Raw genomic sequence first — 21,094 nt, 5'->3', positions numbered from 1 at the left:
CTCTATCAACTCAATGCAAAAAATCGGCAGAGAGACAGCTGGTATCTCAAAAAACTCGTTAGTTGGGACAATCATAAGTCAAGGCCCCACTGTATGGGTGCATTTTTAAATATGTAGTTTATATCTCTTTAAACCAACCCAGTAGGAACATAATGAGACCTCCATCTTTGGAGAGAGGAAGACTTGGTTCAAATTCAAGTTTCGATACTCTACCGGGCAAGTCATTGAAACTGTTTCACCCACAGTTTCCTCCTATGTAAATGGGGTACAGTTGTCACTTTTTCATCCTGTAGTGAAGGCTTACAGACATAATAGTAGTATTAGAATGCCTTGCACCGTGCTTGCACACAGCTGATTATTAGGACCTTCCTTTTTACCATGGCTATTTCTGTTTATCACATACCCCTGTTCACCAGAAGGTAAGGTTGAAGACAGAATATTGTCTTTTTCTTTTCCACATTTCTAGAATAGAGTAGAAGTAGTGTGTTTAGCTATAAAAGGACCTTTATAGCTAAACACACCAACTTTTAGATAACAAACACCTGGAGGCATCCCAATTGATTAAGCCTCTGCAGAATGTGTATTCCCAACTGGGTTTACTAAGGCTCAGTACAGTATTCTAAAGTCTGACAGGTACTTCACTTGGTAAATAATTCAGCAATGGCTCCCCAGTGTACAGTAGGGTTTAATAACACATCTTTCATTATGATAGTTCTTTAGGTTCAACCAGAGTTTTCTGTTCCTCTGTAAAGCAATGGAATGACTCTACTGATTTCTTGACCAATAAGTCACTCTGTTTTCCATGGTTCAAAGTTAAGCTTTTATTTGGTTTTAAATTAAAAAAATAAATTTCATTATTAAATAGTGAGATGGAGCTAACTAATTTCAGATAGTAGCTGACTCGGGAATATACCACGGGGGGTACAATTAAGGGGTGGATCACCTAAACTAAAATCATTTGATGTGTTGTCATGTCTATTAAAAGACCAACAGTGGCATAATTCAAAGGAAATGGAGATACAAAGTTTTAAATGTTTACAATGGGTGGGAGAAGTAAACCACGTATTCTACTGCAATTTCACACAAATTTCTTTCTCAACACCAGTCAGTTTGGACACTATACCACAGTGCTAATGTCATCGGGTTCATCCGCTTTCTTTTGCCTGCTTGGCAGGGATTTCAAGTATTCAAGGTGTCTCCGGGCATCCTCCTGATTTTGCCTCACGTAATACACCACATATGAGATCACCATGGTGAACCAGCCAAACATGGTAACCAGCATGGCATAATCGGTAGTTTTTTTAGGGAGGTTACAAAGGTCAGCATCATTGGCAGCATTGAGAAATGGTCTCCCGGCGTGTTCATCCAACACGGAAGTCTTACAGATCACATTGTGGGCTGTCTCGTGATTGGACGCCATGCTCCTCAGAACTTGCTGGAGAGTACAGTCGCAGTGCCAGGGGTTGTTGGCAATTCTGGCCCTGGCCTTCAGGTTATTGAAGGCATTTTTGTGCACACTTTGAATCCGGTTGTCAGACAAGTCCAGAGTCTGCAAAGTTTCAGCTACTCCTTTGAAGGCATGCTCATCGATAAACTCAATGCCATTTTTGGACAGGTTGAGAACTCTTAGTTGATGGAGGTCCTTAAAAATCTCATTGGGAATAGATGTGATCTGATTGGAGTCCAGATACAATAAGACTGTTTCAGGAGGAAGATCTCTAGGTATTTCCTTGAGATTTGCATTGCTGCAGGTGACATTCAAACCCCCAGAGGAAGAACAAAGACAGCCCTTGGGACACATACTGGCAGAATGAAAGCACAGTATCATAAGAACAAAGCTTTGTAGGAGGAGACACATGGAGAGGGAACGGGTCAACCACAGGTCTACCAGATTCATGCTGGAATGTCCGCATAATCACAAGCCCATTCCTCATTTACTCCAACAGACAAGCATGGCAACGGTTCCAGCTCTGTCCACACCGTTGATTTCCTTCTTGTGTAGTTCAAAAGGCTGCCGCTAGCACATGTGTCTCTTCATTATTCCTGTCCTTGCTTGGATACCTAAAGGAAAGGGAAGCAGATGCAATTAGCTTTTTTTGCAAAGGGAGGTACATTGCAATTAAAAGTGCTCTCAGGCATCTGGCATTCTATCTGGGCAGGAGGGTTGGTTACACAGGTAATTTCCACTTACACCACTGGGAGTTATCTGCGTAATGGGAGTCTCCTGTTCAAATTCCAGTTGCTGGGGGAGAAAACTGTCAATAAATAACATTTCCGAATGATGTCACCTTGTTTTAGTTGTGCAGAATTAGAGCCAACAGTCCAGATTTCTTACATCTCTGCTGGTTCTTTTCCTGAACCCATTCACGTCTACAGTTGTAAAATTTAATTACACCTTCCCGCCTTCCTACAATAACATGCATGAATGAAATTTAGCCCTGCATTTGGGCAGCAATGAAAAATAACAATAATATTTCACAGGTAATGGCCATAGGTAGCAGTATCTGTCATGGCTTTTTAGTGGATTTCCAATGTGGAATATTTTCTCTACAGACATATCTTACTTGAATTAAGAAATGAATAAATGCATCCCAACCTTCATCACAAACTGTTGCTAAAGACTGACAGCCCAGAATCTCCATAAGAATTGCCTCTCATGTGACCTCCCAAAATTACATTATTCCTAGAGGATGCCCTTAACTGAATTTCCAAAGGATTCTCTCTCTATTCTCCAAATAACATATCCCTCCACAATAGATTTTCAACTATGACACATACCTCCAAGCCCTTTTTAAAATATGAGAAATAAAAAAAAAACTAGCCTTTATGAATTCCCCAATAGCCTATTTTTCCTTCCCAATCATAAATACATGGTAAGGCAAAAGTAGGTATACAGTTGTTGAGTATGCAAAACAAGAGTTTATTCTTGTATTATTATGTATTAATTATTGTATTGCATATGAACAACTGTAAGTCTACCTTTTCCCCTTTGAGAATATAAATTAACCCTCAAACCTATTCTCTTCTGTAGAGAGGACAGACATCTTTGGGGCCAGTTTGTAGAGGAGATGAGTGGATCTTAGATTCTATGACTTGCCCAAGGTCAAACAGCATGTAGGTGGTAAAGAAAGGACTCAAGCCAAAGACTTTGTTGTGACTCATTATTCTCACAACTCTCTCTGTCATCTCCACACCTCTCTCCCCAAATCTATCTGTCCCATGAGGACAATCAAGATCCGAGTAACATTGCTTGTTTTGATTTCTGATGCTGCTATGTTGCAGCTCAATCCCAAATGGAGGACCCCCATGGACCTCCACTGAGGGGCCCCTCTGCGTTGTGTAGGGAATCCATGCCTGCCTTCAGAGGATTCTCTCTCAGGATGGGAGAAACATTCATTCCTCTCACAGCAGTGAGCAACAACATCTTTCAGCATGAGCAACAAATGACTCTCTGCAAACTTATCTTTTCTAAAGATCCCAGATGGATAAATACAGAGGGAAATGACTCCAAATGTTACCAAACTCACAGAAGAGAAGATTAATGTGAGATGAAAATATAATGAACTGGGTTGTTAATCATGGAAAGCATGAGATTGGCCACAGCAGTATAGTGCGAATGTGCTTTTGGAATCCTAAGTCCTTTAAATGCCAGAGAATGCTAAAGAAGGACCCCTAGGCTTACTAAGCCATCCATCAATAGCTCACATCATTTACAGTAAATTTTTCTCTTCCTTTCATGTTTTCCTTCAGAATTGCATTGCATGGCATTAGAGAGTCTAGTAATTGTCTAAATGGGAGAGAGAAAAAATCAACAGGTATGAGGGGAGAACTTAGGAAAGAGGGCAGCAGAACAAGGCAAAGGATCTAGGAGTGGTACATGAGAAGGATATAGAAGATGGGAGAAATGAATGTGACTAGAGAAAATAAAGGGTGTCCATGTCATCAAGCAATTTCCATCAAGTCTTGCTGAAAGGTGGGAAGCCTTTTCTGGAGGACACTCCACATCTCTTCAGAGACAAATTAAGACTCTGTCTGAAGAAAAGTGTTCTGTAATTTAGACTACAAGCTTCATGAAGGCAGGGATTTGTTTTGCCTCACGTAGAAACAAGTTAACAAAAAGTAGAAAGTACTCTGGGTTTGTATTCCAGATATAGTCTTTATTAGCAGTGTGCTGCTGAGCAAGTTATTTAAACCTCACTTCCCTTATCTTCACATAATGATTAAAAAAGCACCTAATTACAAGGTTGATCTGAGAATTATAGGAGATAATCCACAATGCCTAATAGGTAGTTAAGAGCTCAATACTTTTTAGCTATAGTTACTGTTATTATCCTAGATATATTCTCAACTCCTAGCCTAGTGCTTGACATGTAGTAAGGGCTAAATATCTATTGTATGAATGAACCAATGAAGTACTAAAGAATCTAGCTGTGCTTTTTCTTCCCTATGGTAATTACTTTTATTATTTTTAACATAAATATTGGCTCATGAAATGTCTATTGGTTTTAGATCTCAACACAATGGTTTGGGAAAAAATCCTGAGTGCAGGCTGCTAATTGATGAAAAGCAGAATAGAACTGTTTCTTAGTAGACTCCTCTAGACTTACTCATGTTTCTCCAGAAAGGTCAAGCCAATGGTCATGGTCACAGATAGGAAATGGTTAGGGCAAATCTTGAGTTCTCCACATGAGTGTGCAATCCCTCTTGAAATGGAATGCTTCATGCCCTAAATGGTCCACCTATACACTGGATGGAATTCTTATTAGGAGTACAAATTCAGAGAATCCCTTTCATTCAAAGAAGTTGGATTCAAACAAAGACTTTCACTTTTCTCTCTATGATGTTTGATAAAAGGGGAATAAAAGTTTTGGGGATTGGATAGATGCTGAGTTGCTATGATTCAGACTGTAGAGCTTCCACCCTCAGCCAGGACAAAGTGACAAGAGATGCAGGATATAGAGAGCTGAGTCCTTGGATGTCCAGGAGTCAGCCAGCAAGGCCAACAGTATCGAGTCTAGATCATGTCCAGCAGGGAGGATGGGAGAGCTGCCTCTCCACTCTACTATATTGAAATACTATTTCCCAAAGGGATTACCATCTTGTCATTGCCCTAAATTACTGGTTAAGTCAACAGTGGCTCTTGGAATAGGAAGACATGGGAATATGTGCCTCAGAGCAAAAGAGTGGCTATTCTTCTGATATCAGTTATTGTGCAGCAGAGTACAGAGTTAAAGATGAGCCTGGAAACCTACAACTGATTTGGGTAACAATAGCAGCAGCAGCCTACTGCATTTTATATTCTCACATTGTCCACGGTAAGAATTTAATAAATATTTATTGAGCCCTGCTGGCATGGTTCAGTGTCCTGATAAGGAACAAGACCAACCAAAGGGACAGACCAAATTCAACAGCATCTTTTCTACTTCCTAACGCCCTGTGGGCACTTCTCAATTCATTAGACTACTTTATCCTTATCCCTTCACCCCCTTCTAATAGTTCTGGGGGAATTAGGAAGCTACTGTATTTCTGGATACGATGTCAGGGATGAGCTGTTCCCTGAAAGAGGGCCATGTTATCCCCGGACCCATGCCTTGCTCACATTTTCCTGTCACCCATGTTTCTGAGCTACAGGAATTAATGCCAGGATTGGGTGTCAACCATCAAATACTGTTCCCAGAAGGAAAGAATCTGCCCTTAGCAGATTGCCTGAGAAGACTGTTCTTTCAGTGGTTGGTTAACAACCCTGTCTTGTTTCCTGTTTCTTTCTTCTCGTCATTAGGGGACACTCAGGACTTCTAACCCCAAAACTTTCATTAGCTCTTTTGAGATAATAGAGCACAATTCAGAGAGAAATACCAGACTCCAATTTCTTCCAACTGCATCCCATGCAATTCTGCTACCAAACAGAATAATTTGATTAAAAAGCAAAATTGAATCTTTTAATTCAGGACATACAATTCAAATTAATGAGGAAAAAAACCCCTTGTGACTGGCCCAGCCAGGTGTGGCTCAGTGGTTGAGTGTCAATTCAGGAATTCAGGTCACCAGTTCAATTCTCAGCAGGGGCACATGTCCTGATTGCGGACTCGATCCCCAGTAGGGGGCATGCAGGAGGCATCATCCCCACCCAATCACATGCCTCCTCTGCTATACATCACTTGTTCTTTCCTCCTGATTTTTCAAAACTTTTCATTTTTATTCTTCCTTCTATCTCTCCTGTTTTATATTTTCACTGCCTCTTTTCTGTTTAAACCTCCATCTTATTATTGTGAAAGAAAGCAAACATGCTTCCTTTCTGGACTGCCTGCGTACAGTCTTGCCCTGCTCCCAGTCCCCTTTCATATCAGGCTAAAAAATACTCTAATCATGGATTCCCGCTGGTCAGCAATGACCCCCTGCTGTCCATAACAATCCTTCTATTCTTATCCTGTCTCCCACGCTTCCTTACCCAGACATAGAAACCTGAGCTCAATAAACATAGATCAATGACATGAAAGCTGAAGGTGAATGGCACTTCTTCTCAAAGACACCTGTTTAGTTTTATTATCAGACCATGAGATTTCAGACGGTAAAGTCAGTGTCTTACCCATTTTATATTCTCACATTGCCCATGGTAAGAATTTAATAAATAATTAAATTCTTAAATAAATGCTGGCGTGGTTCAGTGGTGGAGTGTTTACCTACAAACCAGGAGATTATGGTTTGATTCCTAGTCAGGGCACATGCAGGGGTTGTGGGCTCGATCCCCAGTGTGGGACGTGCAGGAGGCAGCCGATCAATGATTCTCTCTCCACATTGATGTTTCTATGCCTCTTTCTCTCTGAAATCCATAATAATATATTTAAAAAAGGAAATGAATTAAGACCCATTCTCATTTCATTATAAAACAATTATTTATTTGGCACTTATTGCATGCCAGGTATTAAGTGATGATCTCATTTAACAAGATGGTAAAATTGAAATTTTGATTTGGTTCCTGGTTAAGTGGATATAGAAATCCAAAGTGAGGTGGCAAGTTGCCATGTGAAGGTTGACTGATACGTGTACCACATCTCCTTGCCTACTTTGAGGGTAAAAAGCATCAAGAGTTACCTAACCTATCACCTCCCCAAGGAGAGTTATTACATGACCCCTGGAGCTGCGGGGCAGAATGTCCTAAAATAATAACCATGTTGATGTATTGTTTAGTGGTGGGATTGGGTGATATTTTAATGCTGGGGTGAGCCTTTACTCCCCGACTTTGTCAGACAAGGGATGACATCCTATTTCCTATAGGTCAGATATGGCCAGATGTAGGAATGAGATCCCCAATGGAGAGTATCTTGTGTTCTGTCTCATTGTCCCTTTGGATTCCATGGTAGGGCAGAAGGACCCCAGCAACAGAAAATGAAGGGTAGATGCTTATATTTTGGGTAAGGGGCCATCTGAAATATATCCACTACAACGGTCAGGGGAGACCTATGGGCGAGAGTTGGGGGCGGGGATGGTTAATAAAAGAACCCTGGGAGAGAAGCACCAGGTTCATCCTACTATACCTTCCAGTGAGTCTCTGAGCATAGCAGCTAAAACCCAGTTATGTAAATGGCTTGAGAGAGGGATGGGGTGGAAGAGCAGAGAGGAAAAATCAAGCCACTCGCCACATGCCCTTTCCCTTCCCCCTGAGTTTGGAACAAAGAGGAGGGGAAAATAGTTGAACATTAAAGAAATTCAGAGTACAGGTTAATCTCTGGAACTAGGCATTGAAATTATCATATTTAATTTGTACTTTGGTTTAAATTAATTGAGTTTATGATAAAGTAATGGTAGGACAATCTATTACCTAAGATTAAGCACAAGATTATGGGACTGATGGACATTTTCACTCAGAGACTAAAGGAGGATGATCACTCACACAGAATAGAGATTGAAGAAATGGTTAGGCAACAGGTGAAGCTGCATTTTATTCTGGATACACATATATCTCCTTACACAGTTCTCACAACAGCCCCAGAAGGGCACAATTATGACCCTTGTACAGATGAGGAAACTGAGGCATAGAGAGGTTATGCAATCTGCCCACTGTCTTAGCTGCTCAGTGACAGAAGCAAGATCTTAACTCAGTCCTTTGGCTTCCAAAGCTTGTGTGGTCAAAAATGTACCACAAAGCTCTTTACATCTCAACTACAGTAGTTTTCTTTCTCCTTCTCAGCTGACTCTACTAAGATGAGGAACCAGGATGCATTTTACATTGGGAGAATTATTACGTGCTGAAAAAAAAGATGGGAAGGATAGAAGGAGGGAGGCAGAAAGGCTTTGGTATGCCTATATTAGATGCTTGTGGGGCAAGTCTATGGATATGCTCTCCTTATCTTTCAACAGCCCTGTCGGATACCTATGGTGGACATCATGAGTCCTACTTTAATACAGTAGAGGGACTCACTGAATGGGCACTGCTCAAAGCCACACAGCTGATGAGCAGAAGGACGAACCTGGACCCCTTAGTCCCACAGAATAAATCCTATTCAATGCTCATTGGTTTATGTAATTCTTATACTGGCCACTTTTTGATATAGAGAGTCTGTAAATAGAAGTGCTGAGTTTCAAATGCCAAGCCAGCTCTCTGCCGACAGCCTCCTACAAAGTTTGGGAAAGTCAATAAAAGGAGGAAAAACTCCCTTTTCCTGTGAGAATCTCTTAGAAGCTATAGGGATATACAACTTTGGTCACACTAACATGAAATCTATATGTTCCAGACCTTAGTTTCAGGTACTGATTTTCCTCTTTTAAAACCTATTTCATAAAATAAAGATTTAAGCAAACTCTCAATGTACTGGGAGGAAAAAAACCACTCTTATGAGCAAGTTGCCTCCTTCCTACATGATCTCCAGGGTGGACTTAAAAGTTCTTCCTACCCAGGAGTACACTGGAAAAACAACCAACAACAACAAAAAAATCACTTTTTTTGGACCCACCATCTATCTCTCTGTGGGGATTAAACAGAATAAAGATAAGACTATGTCTTCGCTAATATCTGTATTTATTATTCAACATGCCCCATGTTTATAGGAAGACTGAGTGGGAACTCATCCATCTCAGTTTCTTTCTGCTATTCTATTATTTCCCAACAAGTGCCTATGTTATTAAAAATAGTGTCAGCTCTGCAAACTCTTAACACAGAATCTCCATAAATGTAGACTCCCAAAGACTTGCCAGGATCCAGAGGCAGAAAGCTGCTTTTAGAAAGCACTAACTTATGTTGAATTCTGTTGCATTTCTGAGTAGAATGAGTGATTGTTACCACTTTTTAAAAAATTAATCCTGCTTAACCGTATGCATGACTGGGTGGGAGGGGTACAGACTTGAGATCCAAAACCAAGGTCCAGAAACTGGATTCAACCTCCAACTTCTGAGGAATAAATTCCAGAAATTTAACAAGTCACTCACACGTTCATGTCTTAGTTTCCCTAGGACTATGCTCAATAATATCTACCTAAGAGGTCTCATAGTTATAAGGAAAAAATCAAATAAATATATGCAAAATGTGCTTCATAAACAATCGATGACCATTCAACAATGATGTTCAATTACGGTTCAGTATTTAGTTGTTTTCCTAAAATGTCAGATCATTCTTTATCCAGAGCCTCACATTTCTTCTTCTTAAGCATAATCAACTGGGAAATGATTCCCACAGCACCTATATACATTCATGCCAAAATATATTTAACCTGAATCTCATCAATAGTAAGTGATCTGACCAATCACAGCTTGAGACATTTTACAGGGTGACTGGTACTTTTCAAGAGTCATTGAAGGGAAATAAACAGAAAACAAAAATAGGCTGCAGAGCTGCTCTAGATTAAAAAATAAAAAGAAATAAAAGAAGACACGGCCACTAAAGGCAAGGCAAGCGAACTTCTGGATTAAAACAAACAAACAAACAAACAAACAGAAAAGCTAATTATTGGAACAATTGGCTAAAATTTTGAGCACAATGTTAAATATTATATCAAATTTAAGTTTCTTAGGCTTCATCATATGAGTAGGAAAGAGCAGCTTTGTTTTCAAGAGGCCCATGCTGAAGTATTTTGGGGTGAAGTGTCATGACACTGCAACTTTCAAATCATATAAAACAAAACTGTATTTATATGTGGAATGAGAGACAAAAGTGGCAAAGGATTAACAATTGGTAAATAGAAAGTACAAAAGTGTCCATTGTACCAATTTTTCAATGTGTCTGAAAAGTTTCAAGCTTTTAAAATGAAAATTTGGAGGAGGGGAGAGTCTATACTTAAAAATAAACAACTAAAAGAAACTAAGATGGCGGCATAGGTAAACACCGGGAAATTATCGCATCACACAACAATTGAAAATTACCGCAAAGGACAGAGCAAACATCATCCAGAACAACAGACAGGCTGGCTGAGTGTAAATTCTACAACTAGAAGGAAAGAAAAGCACGCTGAGAGCCAGAGGCGCTGCGGAGGTGAAGTGCAGAGGTACGGCGGCTCGCGCGCGAGGAAAGGGGGTGGCACCTGAGGACGCGGCTGTCTTTGAATCACAAGCTCCCAACTGCTCTGAACTCCGGTTCCTTCCGGGAAGTCTCTGGGGACTCAGGACTCATACGGGGAGAAGCTGGTCTGTCGGGCAGCGGGCGAACTTGAAGGCGGCTTTCCCTCAGAGGTGCTTGCAGCAATTAGCGGGTCACTGAGACCCGCGACTCCGGGCAGAGAATCAGCCATAGCTCCTTGATCCGCCCTTTGATTCCCTGAGACCCCGCCCCACCCAGGCTGCGGCAGAGGCTTTTGCATGTGAATGTACCTAACTGCAGCCTAGCCAGGCAGACCCGGAACTTCCAAGAGAAGGCCCAAGGCCCCGCAGCAGCTTGCATTGCTTCACAGCTGAGCCTCTTCGTGGCTCCTGCTGTGTGGCCTCAGGCAGAGGCTGAATTAGCACCTCCTTAGATCCAGGAGCCACTGTACCCAGCGGTCAGAGGGGGACCATCCAGACTGCAACTCCTCAGATCCATAAGGGACACACTCAGGGAGCAGACTCAGTGAGCACCAAAGCCCCACTGAAGCAAGTCTTGCCCCAGAAGGGTGTCTTCAGCACAGAAGTTCTCCCACTTTAGACACAGCTGATTCTCACAGCCAATTGGCCTGGAGGTCAATTCCTCCCAGTGATTCTACAACAACCAAGGCACCAAGAGTGCACCAAGAGTGTCCACCCCAGGTAACTGGGGAGGCTGAGCTACTGGGCCCTACAGGACAGCTGGCGCGCAGGGCCACTCTATCAACACAGGGAAGCTGCCAAAATGCGGAGACAAAGAAACAGGTCACAAATGGCAGAAATGGAGGAAAGCCAATGATTGGATATAGAGTTCAAGGCCATGTTTATAAGGTTTTTCAAGAATTTTATGGAAACCGCCGATAAATTTAATGAATCCCTCAATAAGTATAGTGAGACCATGGAGGACATGAAAAAGGACCAACTAGAAATTAAGCATACACTGACTGAAATAAAGAATAATTTACAGAGATCCAGCAGCAGACAAGAGGATCCCAAGAATCAAGTCAAAGATTTGAAATACAAAGAAACAAAAAATACCCAACCGAAAAAGAAAAAAGAAAAGAGATTCCAAAAATATGAAGATAGTGTAAGGAACCTCTGGGACAACTTCAAGCGTACCAACATCAGAATTATAGGGGTACCAGAAGGAGAGAGAGGGCAAGATATTGAAAACCTTTTTGAAGAAATAATGACAGAAAACTTCCCCTACCTGGTGAAAGAAATAGACTTACAAGTCCAGGAAGTGCAGAGAACCCCAAACAAAAGGAATCCAAAGAGGACCACACCAAGACACATCATAATTAAAATGCCAAGAGCAAAAGATAAAGAGAGAATCTTAAAAGCAGCAAGAGAAAGACAGTTACCTACAAGGGAGTACCCATACGACTGTCAGCTGATTTCTCAACAGAAACCATGCAGGCCAGAAGAGAGTGGCAAGAAATATTCAAAGTGATGAATAGCAAGAACCTACAACCAAGATTACTTTATCCAGCAAAGCTATCATTCAGAATAGAAGGTCAGATAAAGAGCTTCACGGATAAGAAAAAGCTAAAGGAGTTCATCACCACCAAACCAGCATTATATGAAATGCTGAAAGGTATTCTTTAAGAAGAGGAAGAAGAAAAAGGAACTCTTACCATTTGCCACAGCATGGATGGAACTGGAGAGCGGATAAATACCACATGATCTCACTCATTTGTGGAATATAATGAACAACATAAGCTGATGAACAAGGACTGATCCAGAGACGGAGAGGCATTGATTGGACTGTCGGGACTTGGAGGGAAGGGAGGGGAGGGTGGGGGTAAGGGGGAAAGATCAACCAAAGGACTTATATCCAAGCATATAGGCCTAATCAATGGACATGGACAACGGGGGGGGGGGGGGGGTGAGGGCATGAGCGGGGGGGTGGGGGGGTAGAGGGTAACGTGGGGACAAGGACACATATGTAATATCTTAATCAATAAAAAATATATTAAAAAAAAATAAACAACTAAAAAGAAAAACCCCATTTTAGGAATACTAGTCACAGTATGTATGGCTTATAGCCTTGTAGTGACACAAAATGGAAACCTAAGGTAAAATGAGTGTAGTTTTTTAATTGCATCTTGTGTTTGCCAAGAATAGAAAAAGGACTGGAACATGACATAGGACACATGTGCAGGGGAATCTGCTTTTGGTTAGGCTGCATGGAGTTCATGGTTTGACTACTTACTAATTATGTTACCTCTGCAAAAATTTTCTCAATTGAACATGGGGGTAATGGTAGTTTCCACCCCAAAGGGGTTTCATGAGGATTGAGAAAACACATGTAAAACATTTTAGAAAAGCTTCTTGCACATGATAATCTCTCAGTAAGAGTTGCTATTATCATTTCTTCTACTACTATGTATATTGATATCATCATCATCATCATATTACACCTTGTCTTCTCTCAGCTAAGACAATGTGGGGTCTAGGGAGTGCTACTTTCGCCTTAATGCAATAAAGTATGGAATAATTCTGATGGTGGCTAAAATTCCATGAGCATCTACTATGTGCAAAGCACTGGACCAAATGCTTTATTTGAAGACAAGAGAAATTTTTCCCCAGAGTGTTCCCATGTCTGCTTTAGATGACTCCTATGATAAGATTTGGGACTTCTGAGCTGATAATATTTAGATGAGGTTTTGAATTTTGAGTTGTTGCTATAATGGGTTAAGACTTTTGAGGATGTTGGGATATGATAAATATATTTTCCACGAGGGATGGATGTGAATCTTTGGGGGCCAGAGAGTAGATTATAGTAGGCTGAAAAATGTCCCCCAAAATATCTAGGTCCTACTCCCTGAACCCTTAAATGTTACATTTTATGGAAAAAGAGATTTTGCTGGTGTGACTATGGATTTTGAGATGAAGGGATTATCCTCAATTATCTGGGTGTGAGCTTATATGAAAGAGTTAGGATAGTTGACACAGAAGAGAAAGAGGCAAAATGACTATTAAAGAAAGGATTGCAGTGATGTGGCCACAAGCCAAGAAATGCTGGCAGCTTCCAGAAGCTGGAAGCAGCAAGGAATAACTTCTCCCCTAGAGCCTCTGGAGGGATTGGTCCGGTGAAACTGACTTCAAACTTCTGGCCTTCAGAACTGTAAGACAATAGATGTGTGTTACTATAAGCTACAAAGTTTGGGGTAATTTGTTACAACAGCTCTAAAATATGAACTCGGTAGTAAGTGGGAAACAGAACTCAAAAAGTCAGTTCTTCTGACCCCCTATTACACTGGGTTAAGGACTTGTGCAGCAACTACATGCCTGGCTTAGCTCAGAGTCCCTTGGCAGCCAAAGGAAGACCAGAATATCAAGTTATAAACTGGTTATTATCTAATACAGTGAAAGATGATTAGTTATTAGCAGAGAGAAACTTTTTCAAATTTTCAGAAATTTTATAAGATCCTTTGAAAGGGCTACCATATATAACATAATGGACAATATTTTTAAGTTTTCACTGATGATGCGTATATATTCTTCTTTGGCTTTCGGCACAAAGTGAAATCACTGCTCTGTAAAAGACTTTCTAAGCCATAGAAAGCTAAATTATCATCTAAGGATGATGTATGCTACAGATGCATAATAAAACAGGGATAGAATAGCCCTAGCTTGTCGGCCTGTGGACTGAAGGGTTCCGGGTTAGATTTCAGTCAAAGGCATACGCCTGGATTTCGACCTTGATCCCCAGGAGGCAGCCGATCAAGGATTCTCTCTCATCATTGATGTTTCTATCTCTCTCTCCCTCTCCCTTCCTCTCTGAAGTCAATAAAAAATATACTTTTAAAAGAACAGGGATATAATAGAAAATGGGGTAAAACAGGATGGTTAGCATGTCCCTTCAGGATAGTTAGCATGTCCTTTATAATGTATGTGTCTGGGGGGGAGTGGTTCATAAAATTTATTATACAAACAAAGTCACTCTGATAGTGAAAAGAAGTACTGGTAACAATTGTACTGGGACAATAGGCTCAAATAGAAACTGATCCAGACAAAAAGAGGCACGTGGTCATCTTATTATACACAACATCCTTAAGAGTGAGGGAGAGCCTCGTCAAATCCATAGTGTCCCTGACAAAAACAGACTTTTGTTCAGGGCTCACACTCTTTCTAGACAACAAATTAACTCCTGCAGATTATTAACTTTTCATTTTACAAATAATATTATAAAATAAACACAATTTTTATAAATTAAAAAAGACTATGCAGAATTCAAACATCTAACAAATCAAGTATTTTATTCTTCCAGGCCTTATAAAATATGCATATGCACATATGTTTTATAATTGCAATTTTAGCATAGGTAACTTTCTTTTTTCTATTTCAAGGTTCTAAATTGTCATGACATTTATCATTTTAATACCTACACATATTAGACCTATTTAAACACTCTTTTGTTAGATATTTTGGTCTTCTCCCATATTTTGCTAATAATGTACCATAAATAATGTGAAATTAAAATGTGTGTTTTGAGTCAATTCATTTTCCCTGTCAGATTATTTCCTTATTATAAATTCCTGGAAGTGAAATTACTTGAGTCAAAGGATCTCAGCTTCTCATCTGAATTCTGTTCATGGACTACATCATTGAAAGGGCCATTACATAACATGATGGGCAGTGTCTTTAAAATTACAGAATTGGCCCAACTGGTGTGGCTCAGCAGTTGAGCGCTGACCTAGGAACCAAGAGGTCACTGGTTTGATTCCCGGTCAAGGCACATGCTTGGGTTGTGGGCTTGATCCCCAGTAGGGATGTGCAAAAGGCAGCCAATCAATGACTCCCTCTCATCATTGATATTTCTATCTCTCTCCCTCTCCCTTCTTCTCTGAAATCAATAAAAATATATTTATAAAAGTAAAATGACAGAGTTGGTTACAACTGTACAATTTATATTGAATCTTTGTCCATAATGTCAAAACCAAACTATGTAGGGTTGTTCCACAGGGAAAGTGGCAGCTCCAGAAGGCTGTCTCCATCTCCTAGTTTTAGCTGTTGTGGAGCTCAGTCATATGATATCTGACAGGACAACTGGCTCAGTCCATTTCCTCTCTGGTCAGAGCACAGCAGACCAGAGAAGCAGGCTACTATTTTTGGTCAAAATTTGTATTAAAAAAACCTGTTTATTTACAGCCCCTTTAACTTTTTTAATAGTCCTGTATATAATGCCCTATATATATTTTTGTTTTTCATTCAAAACATAACTGTGCAAAGACATATGTATAAGATTATTATTTCAGTGAGACACTGTTTGTCAGAGAAAAAGCAAAATAAAAAAGAATTTAAAAATAAACTAGAATTACCCTAAAAATCCATCAGTCCATCACAAAAAGATTAAAAATGATACATCAATACAAAAGAAAGATGCAATCTAAAAATTCTGATTTAAAAAAATCTAAAATATATGTTAGGTGAAAAGTGTACATGTAAGATCACATTTATGTAAGACAAAACAGAAAGATCTACACACACACACATACAAGCACATACACACACATAATTAAAAAATTACAGAAGCACAATAAAAATTGATAATAGTCTTACCTCTTGGGGCTGGTTCTGGAACTGATGGTATGAAGAACAATTTTTACTTTTTATCTTATACCCTTTTCTACTATTGCAACTTTTGGCCATGAGCATGATCATAATAATTAGGCAATAAACAGTTCCAAGCCTAGGCCTCTCTAAGAGTCCGTGCAGACTCTTGCTTTTGCTCTTGGAATTGCCCCACCCCATCCCCAGCTACAATGTGAAAAATCCCTGGCTAGCCTGCTAGATGATGAGTGATCATATAAAGGAGAGGCCACTTGTCTCAGAAAAGGTACCCTAGCCTAGAGCCAGCCACACTCCAAACATGTGAGAAAGCTCAGCCTAGACCCGTGGTCGGAAAACTGTGGCTCGCGAGCCACATGCGGCTCTTTGGCCCCTTGAGCGTGGCTCTTCCACAAAATACCACGTGCGGGCGCGCACATCCAGTGCGATTGAAACTTCGTGGCCCATGCGCAGAAGTCGGTATTTTGTGGAAGAGCCGGTATTTTGTGGCAGAGTCACGCTCAAGGGGCCAAAGAGCCGCGTGTGGCTCACGAACCGCGGTTTGCCAAGCCGCAGTTTGCCGACCACTGGATCACAGCCAACTATCTGACCACAGACTCACGATTGAGCACAGCCAAGGACTAGACTAGAGAACTCATTTGTACTAGTATTATCTTTTCTTATAGAATTTCATAATTTTTCCTTTCCAGAACCCCTATCAACCCAAGTAGGATTGCTACTCCTAAAATTTGTTAGCAGAAAAAACAATGGTGTTTAAATCATCTCCAACCTTCATGCAATTTGCCTTTGATTTCACATTTAGATTCTTCAGTCTGTTAAGCACTTTTAAATTTCATCTTGTCCCATATTTTGATCATGTAAGATCAAAGTTTACCTCATTTATTTTATTCTATGATATATATATATTTTTAAAAAACTTAAGTCCTCCTTCAAGAAGAAGACAGAATGGAAAAACCAACCAATATCCATAGAACAATAAAGTCATACGAAGAACACACCTGGGTACTATTGATTTAATTCTATCAGACAGGCTGCCTTCTGTTTACCTAACTATTGCTAATGGATGAATGAGATAGCCCTTTTTAGATCAATGGATTGGATATAGTTTTGAAATATTCTTGTCTCTTTCTGTTCTCCACCTGAGCTTTCTACCTTCTCGGTTATACATAGGCTGCTCCCAAATATAAGAAATCTTCCCTTCATAGTAAAGAAACTCCACAAAACTAAAAGGAAGTCAGAACCAAGATGTATGGTTTATCTTTTCCATACTGTGTAGTTCATTGAAGTTCCACAGGGAAATGGGTGGAATCACCCGGAAAAATTAACAGCTACCCAGGGACTTAGCTTGTGTCAACAACAAACCAAATACAACTTTCCAAACTCATTTAATTGTCTGCCTGATGCAATAGGACTTCCCTGTCTCCTTGCTCAGACACGATACACAAGTTGATTTTATTTTTTTTGATACACCAGTTTACATAAATAAAACGAAATTGGTATTCTCCATCCTAGCATTTACTCTAGCTCAGTGAACCAACCATCCAGAAAGAGCAGTAAAAAGTAGGACTCGGTCCAGGCACAGCTAAGAAAGTCAAGCAGAGGAGAGAGAGAGAGAGCCATTTCCAGAAAAAGATAACAGAAAGCCCCATCTGCCTCCCCTAAATGCTTGCACAATTTTAAAAAGAAGACCATCACTCCTCACCCCAGCACTTCTTTCCCTTTCTGTCTTTACACTCCACCAATTCCTACTAAAGTCACAAATGGGAGGGTGGACAGAACAGCAAAACCTTCATGTTTGGGTGAGCCTGTGGAGAATCTGAATGTGTCAGCCACGGGGATGCCCACAGCTACCTTGGGGCCAGCACCACAGTGTCTGCTCAGGGCATGTTTGCTCAATGAAAGACTGGGTGGCTGACAACACTGCAAAAGCTTCTCAGGAACCTCAGAGCCAGATGGGGTGGTGGCTCAAGTCCTAAAAGTAAATCTGCCTCCCCTTACCCGCATCTGTATGGCAGTCCCATGGAAATGGAGGACAGAGAGCCAGTAACTGTGAGCTGCTTCTTGTACAATCAGGTTCAAAATGAAAACAGAGCGCCTCTCACCCTGGGGAAATGAAGAAGGCAGCATCCCATTCATGAAAACCAGCATCTAGCAAGATCACTAGGAAGACGCCACTGCTCCCCACAAACCACGCAGGGATGGGCATGGTCATAGGAGGTCATGCTCTGACATGGCTTGTTATTCAGAACATACAGTCAAAAATATGAAGGTAAAGTACTTATGGGGAGCCCAGGTGGTGTGGCTCAGTGGTTGAGTGTTGACCTATCAACCAGGAGGTCACAGTTCGATTCCCCATCACAGCACATGCCCAGGTTTTGGGCTTGATCCCCAGTGGAGGTCGTGCAGGAGGCAATGATTCTCTCTCGTCATTGATGTTTCTATCTCTCTTTCCCTCTCCCTTCCTTTCTGAAATCAATAAAATATATATATATATTTTTAAAAAGTATTTATGGAGAGCAAATGGCAGAGAGAGTGAATCTGTAGTAAGTGGATTTTTCACTTTAAATTGGCCTGCACTGTGTCTCAGCTCTAGAAGGTAAGCCTGCATCAGCATCCCCGAGGGATGTGGAGCATCTGAGAGTCTACAAAGCCTCCCTGTGCTTAGCTGCTAGAACTCCCTGGAGTGGAGGTGAAACCATGACCTTGGCCATGTGAAGCACTGATTCTCCTACCTAGGTAGCAGATTGTTGTCTGTTTAGGGGATCCAGGTAGGTCTGTCCCAACCAGCCAATAATTATATAGGACAGAGGCTGCCCTTGCCCTTTAATAGCCAGAACTAGGTGGAGTGATTGAAAAGGGTACTCCAGGCAGTAATTATGGGGGTGAGGTGGAAATGGTCATTATTCTCTACTGGTGCTGGTGAATATTCCCTGACTAGGCTGGACTTTTGCCCCTAGCACAAAGCAGCAGCAGTTCTATTCTTCCTGTGATCCCTTATCTGAAACGTGTGCCTGTTTGTGCAGGGAGCATTCTCTTATCCGCTTACCAGAGAAGGACAGATGCCTGACTGTCCGGGTATGAACATATTTGTAAAGGTTAATCCCTTTTCTATGAATCTATCACTGTAGAACTTTCATGTTTTGTCTCCCCAGGTGCACCTGGGGCACCTGAGCCTTTACTGAGAGGACCAAGACGGAAGCTTCCAGGAGCTGTCTTTATAGTGCCAACAAGTGGACAGAAATCTCTCCAGAGGCCCTTGCGGAAGTTCTCCTTGTTTGGTGGCACTGTCCAGCGGCTGCATGAACAAAGCTGTGGGAGATGAAGGAGCCAGGGCTAATTCCTGATTATTCAAACTATGGGTTATCTCAATCCCTGGATTCTCGCCTCCTCCTGGGTCACTTTCACTGCTTACTGTCACCAGCATCAGAGGGAAGGCAGAGGAAACCAAGGGATATGAAATTCAAAGGAATCCACTGTGCCACTCGTTAGCAGCTCAGCTCCCAAATACACAAGGGGAGGCGGCTGCAGCCCTCCTGTGAGTTTCAATTCTTCATGCTATTCTTGTTCCCCCTGCTGCCTGCAACATCGAGTGGGCTGCATGGAAATGATCTGGGGGATGAAAGAAGAAAGGAGGGGGAAGTTCCCTCCAACAGTAGCTTCTTCAAAGAAAAGGAAAGGGAATTATGTGCTCAGTGGCAGCATGCCACGCAGATTAGTCCACATTTTATTAAACAAACTCATGTTTGGAAGCATCTTATCCCCTCAGAACTAGAGGAACAGGGATGCTGAGACCATATTTAGAGCAATTATAATGCAGAGGATGTGCTGACTGTCATAGCAGCGCAAAGAAAATGAGAAAGTATTCTTAAAAGATTATGCCAAGGACAGCAAAAGCAGAAACAAGCAAAGGCTGTACCAAAACCTTAAAGGATAATGAAAAGAAAGAAAAATACATTAAGATGTTTAAAGCCATTATCGCCAACACAGGTAAGATGGCAGGGAGAAAAGAAGAAAAATCCCCTCTCTCTGAGCTTACGGCATCGGAAGGGGCTGGACTATGGTCACAATGTCCTGTCCTGCCCAGTGGTGGACACTGAGATATACCACCAAGATGCCCCTGCAATGAAGGGTTTATCCCAGCTGCAGGGAATGCCGGTGGCAGAGAATTTTCAGCTAGCAGACCCTTTAGGGATCGTCTCCATGGCAGAGAGTTACTTTGCCTTCCAGCCAAATGACTGACCAAATCCAATGACTGACCTTTACTTAGAAAGTTAAAGGCCTGGCCATCGTGGCCTAATTTGGGTCAGCTCTGAAGGGCCATTCTAGATCAGGGCTGCCTGTGGAGATGGCTGAGGCTACCGCTGGGTCTGCATCACAGCTTGACTTCTCCCTCTCTCTAATCCGTCCCCTCCCATCCACAAATGTTGATCTCCAGGGCACTTCTCAATAAACCTCTTGCATGTGGACTCCCATTTCCAGAGTCTTCTCCCTTAGAAGCTCAACATGCAGTGGTCACTACTTGTTCTTCATCCTGCCTGGGATGTAGAGCTGATCATGTTCTCTGAGCTGAAGATTGTATATGCTTTGTATATGCTTTGATATATACAAGAAGAGAAGCTATAAAACACATCGAAGAAGAAATGCTAGTTGATGGGGGAGAGGGAGTGGGGAATGCAGGAGAGAGAAAAAGACTTTCAATGAGCCAGATGGAAATGGAATTGAGATTTGGTTTCAAATTTAATATTAAAAGAAAGCGTTAAAGTAACCATAAGGATCATGGAGCACTCAAAGTCACAACTACATCAGTCAAGAAATGTTTACAGGACCCATAGCAGGTGCCAAGAATTGGGAAGAGAACAGTGAAGGGGGCAGCGTGGTGTTTACCTGGGAAAGGTAAGGGGCATAGTCTGTGTGAATCCTCTACCATAGCTAAATCCATTAATGGGCAGGTAACCTTTTCTTTGGCTAAGCC

The 21,094-nt window shown here is 41.3% G+C and overlaps 1 protein-coding gene across 4 annotated transcripts in view; it reads right to left on the bottom strand.

Annotated features, from left to right (window-relative positions):
• Window positions 1–802: 802 nt before the first annotated feature.
• The window catches only part of LRRC3B (leucine rich repeat containing 3B), an 84,853-nt gene continuing 64,561 nt past the window's right edge, over window positions 803–21,094 (bottom strand). For all 4 annotated transcript variants that reach the window (XM_036332787.1, XM_036332786.1, XM_036332789.1 and 1 more), the window contains one exon: window positions 803–2,061. In XM_036332787.1, the coding sequence (XP_036188680.1) occupies window positions 1,118–1,897 (780 nt within the window). In that variant the 5' untranslated portion in view covers window positions 1,898–2,061 and the 3' untranslated portion in view covers window positions 803–1,117. The remainder of the gene's footprint in view (window positions 2,062–21,094) is intronic.

This window comes from Myotis myotis, unplaced genomic scaffold, assembly GCF_014108235.1.
Source record: "Myotis myotis isolate mMyoMyo1 unplaced genomic scaffold, mMyoMyo1.p scaffold_m19_p_13, whole genome shotgun sequence".
In the NCBI taxonomy this organism is placed as follows: Eukaryota; Metazoa; Chordata; class Mammalia; order Chiroptera; family Vespertilionidae; genus Myotis; species Myotis myotis.
Note: the sequence above shows the minus strand (reverse complement) of the source record. Positions and strands in the feature narration are given on the sequence as shown.